Below are 3,779 nucleotides of genomic sequence, written 5' to 3' on the forward strand. Positions count from 1 at the left end.
TTCCGGGAAACAAACGAAACCGTGAATTGAAAAGAAGCACACGATCCCCTTCCTTAAATTCTTTAGGATCTTTCAAACGACTATCGTGCCACTTCTTCGTCTTTTCCTTATTAATCAATGAGTTCTCATACGCATCGAGCCTAAGCTCTTCTAACTCATTTAACAGGCTCAAACGAAGGCGACCCGCCTCCTTAAGATCAAGATTGCTCGTCTTTAGAGCCCAAAAAGCTTTGTGTTCAATCTCTACCGGGAGATGACACGCTTTACCATAAAGTAACCGAAAAGGAGTGGTTCTGGTTGGCGTTTTGTACGCCATTCTAAATGTCCATAAAGCATCATCGAGCTTAAACGACCACTCCTTAGGATTAGAACCAATAGTTTTCTCAAGAATCCTCTTTAAAGCTCGGTTGGTGTTTTCGAATTGCCCATTCGTTTGAGGATGGTAGGATGTCGAAACTTTATGAGTTACCCAATACCGTTTCAACACATTTTCGAGTTGGGCATTACAAAAGTGAGTTCCCCGATCACTAATTAAAGCTTTCGGGGAACCAAACCGAAAAAAGAGTTGCTTTAGGAATGAAACTACGACCCGTGCATCATTAGTGGGCAAAGCTTGTGCTTCAACCCATTTTGAAACATAATCGATAGCAACAAGAATGTAGAGCTTATTATTCGACTTCGGGAACGGGCCCATGAAATCAATCCCCCAAATATCAAAAACCTCACAAACTTGAATGACATTTTGAGGAATCTCGTCTCGTTGGGTGATTTGGCCCGCCCGTTGACAAGCATCGCACGATTGACAAATCCGGTGGGCATCCTTGAAGATAGTAGGCTAATAAAACCCGGCCTCAAAGACTTTTCGCCCCGTAACTTGGGGACCATAATGCCCACCTGTCGGACCATGATGACATTGGACAAGAATGCGTTCGGATTCTTCTCCGGAAACACACCGGCGGATCATTCCATCGGAACACCGCCTAAAGAGATAAGGGTCCTCTCAAAAATAATACTTAAGGTCACTAAAGAATTTCTTACGTTTATGATGTGACCAACCTTTTTCTAAGAACCCACCAACTAGATAATTCGTAAAATCAACGAACCAAGGGTCTTCACACTCCTCCACCTTCATGAGATATTCATCGGGAAAATCATCATGAATAGAAGTCTCATCGAGAACCTCACGGGAGGGGTTCTCAAGACGTGAAAGGTGATCGGCCGCTAAATTCTCGGCACCCTTTTTATCCCGGATATCTACATTGAATTCTTGCAAAAGCAATACCCAACGTATCAATCTCGGTTTAGCATCGGGTTTAGAGAGCAAATGCTTAAGGGCCGAGTGGTCCGTATATACAACCATCTTTGCTAGTATGAGATACGCACGAAATTTGTCAAAAGAGAAAACAATTGCTAGGAGTTCCTTTTCGGTGGTGGTATAATTTAGTTGCGCTCCTTGTAATGTCTTACTAGCATAGTAAATAGGCTGAAAATGTTTACCAACATGTTGCCCCAAGACGAATCCGATTGCAAAGTCACTAGCATCACACATAAGTTCGAATGGCATAGACCAATCCGGACTAATAAGGATAGGTGAATTAGTGAGCTTTACTTTAAGAAGATTGAAAGCTTTGTGACACTCCTCTGAGAAAACAAACGGAGCGTCCTTTTCAAGAAGTTTATTTAAGGGCGTGGCAAATTTGGAAAAATCCTTGATAAACCGCCGGTAAAACCCGGCGTGCCCAAGAAAACTTCGAACACCTTTAACATCGGTAGGGGCTTTAAGCCCGGCGATAACATTGATTTTCGCCTTATCTACCTCAATTCCAGCTTTAGAAATCTTGTGCCCGAGAACGATTCCCTCACGAACCATAAAGTGGCATTTCTCCCAGTTGAGCACAAGACTGGCTTTTTCGCACCGAATCAACATACGCTCAAGATTAAGAGGACATGACTCGAAGGTGTCTCCATAGACTGAAAAGTCGTCCATAAACACCTCCATGCAGTCTTCGATCATATCATGGAAAATTGCCACCATACACCTTTGAAAGGTAGCAGGGGCGTTACATAAACCGAACGGCATACGCCGATAAGAGAATGTGCCATACGGGCACGTGAACGTGGTTTTCTCTTGGTCTTCGGGTGCAATAGGGATTTGGAAATATCCCGAAAAACCATCAAGAAAACAATAGAAACTTTTTCCCGCCAACCTCTCCAACATTTGATCGATGAAGGGTAGGGGAAAATGGTCCTTTCGGGTGGCATCATTTAATTTTCGATAGTCAATGCACACCCGCCATCCCGTGACAGTCCTGGTAGAAATTAATTCATTCTTTTCGTTTGTGATCACGATCATGCCACCCTTTTTGGGCACACATTGAACCGGACTCACCCAAGGACTGTCAGAGATAGGATAAATAAGACCTGCATCAAGGAGTCTAACAATCTCCTTTTTAACCACTTCCTGCATATGTGGGTTTAGTCGCCTTTGTCATTGCACACATGGTTTGAAGTTATCTTCCATTAGGATTTTGTGTGTACAATAAGAGGGACTAATACCCTTAATATCCTGAATTTTCCATGCAATAGCCGGTTTGTGGGCTTTTAATATGGAGACAAGTTTAGACTTTTGACTTACAGAAAGATCAGAAGCAATAATCACTGGGAGTTTAGACTCCTCCCCAAGAAAAGCATACTCCAAATTATCCGTAAGTGGTTTCAACTCTAATTCAGGAGCCTCTTCAATTGAAGTTTTGCTCCTGTATGCATTTGCTTTCTCCAACTCCTCATGCTCTTCTTCGGTTGGCTCATAACCTTCAGCCATTAGGGTGGTCATCAAATCCACCTCATCTAACACATCCCCTTCATCACTTGCTATTTCACATTCCCCTGTTCCCTGCAATTCTGGAAACTCCTGCAAAAACTCAACATGTGTGTCCACGGTTTGCAAAAAATAACAAGTGTCATCTAGGTAACCGGGGTATTTTAATGCCTTATCAATAGCAAAGGACACCTTTTGGTCACCTATTCTAAGGGTCAACTGTTGGCCATAAACATCAATTAGACATCTAGCGGTATTCAAAAATGGCCTTCCCAAAATAAGTGGAATCCTTTCATCCACTTCCATGTCTAGAACTACAAAGTCGGCGGGGAAAACTAATGTCCCGGTCTTAACTAGCATGTTCTCTATAATCCCACGAGGGTATTTAATAGAGCGGCCTGCTAGTTGTATGGCCATACGAGTGGGTCTAAGTTCCCCAGGTGCTAGTTTAAGGTAAATAGAGTAGGGCATTAAATTAATACTAGCACCCAAATCCGCCAATGCCCGCATACAAGCAAGATCCCCCAATAAACAAGGAATGGTAAAACAACCCGGATCTTCCAACTTCTCGGGAAGTTGATTTGTCACCACCGCTGTACATGCTGCATTTAACGTCACGGATGAAACACTTTCCATCTTTTTCCGGCTGGTAAGCAAATCCTTCATGAACCGAGCATACTTGGGCATCCCCGCAATAACATCAATGATGTAGTGACCCGAACTTTTCCATGTTTATATATATTAATTGAGATTGATATTTACATGATTAAATGTTTCCAACATGTTAAGCAATCAAACTTGTTAAGACTTGATTAATTGAAATATGTTTCATATAGACAATTGACCACCCAAGTTGACCGGTGATTCACGAACGTTAAAACTTGTAAAAACTATACAATGACATATATATGGTTATATATATATTTAACATGTTTTTATTATAAGTATGTATCTCATTAAG

General features: G+C 41.9%; 1 protein-coding gene across 1 annotated transcript; it reads right to left on the bottom strand.

The window, feature by feature from the left end:
- Positions 1-2,279: 2,279 nt before the first annotated feature.
- LOC139886789 (uncharacterized) lies at positions 2,280-3,505 on the bottom strand. The gene is made up of 2 exons (XM_071870625.1): positions 2,636-3,505; positions 2,280-2,309 (listed from the first exon to the last, which is right to left on the bottom strand). Exons 1-2 carry the CDS (start codon positions 3,503-3,505, stop codon positions 2,280-2,282), a joined length of 900 nt encoding a protein of 299 aa, XP_071726726.1.
- Between the last annotated feature and the right edge of the window lie 274 nt (positions 3,506-3,779).

Source organism: Rutidosis leptorrhynchoides, chromosome 1 (genome assembly GCF_046630445.1).
Source record: "Rutidosis leptorrhynchoides isolate AG116_Rl617_1_P2 chromosome 1, CSIRO_AGI_Rlap_v1, whole genome shotgun sequence".
NCBI classification, from domain to species: Eukaryota; Viridiplantae; Streptophyta; class Magnoliopsida; order Asterales; family Asteraceae; genus Rutidosis; species Rutidosis leptorrhynchoides.

Coding starts and splice junctions, on each gene's coding strand:
- LOC139886789 (XM_071870625.1), bottom strand. CDS start 3,505: ATGCCCAAGTATGCTCGGTTCATGAAGGATTTGCTTACCAGCCGGAAA. Junction 2,310..2,635: donor TTATTGCTTCTGATCTTTCT/GTAAGTCAAAAG, acceptor AATTTCTACCAG/GACTGTCACGGGATGGCGGG.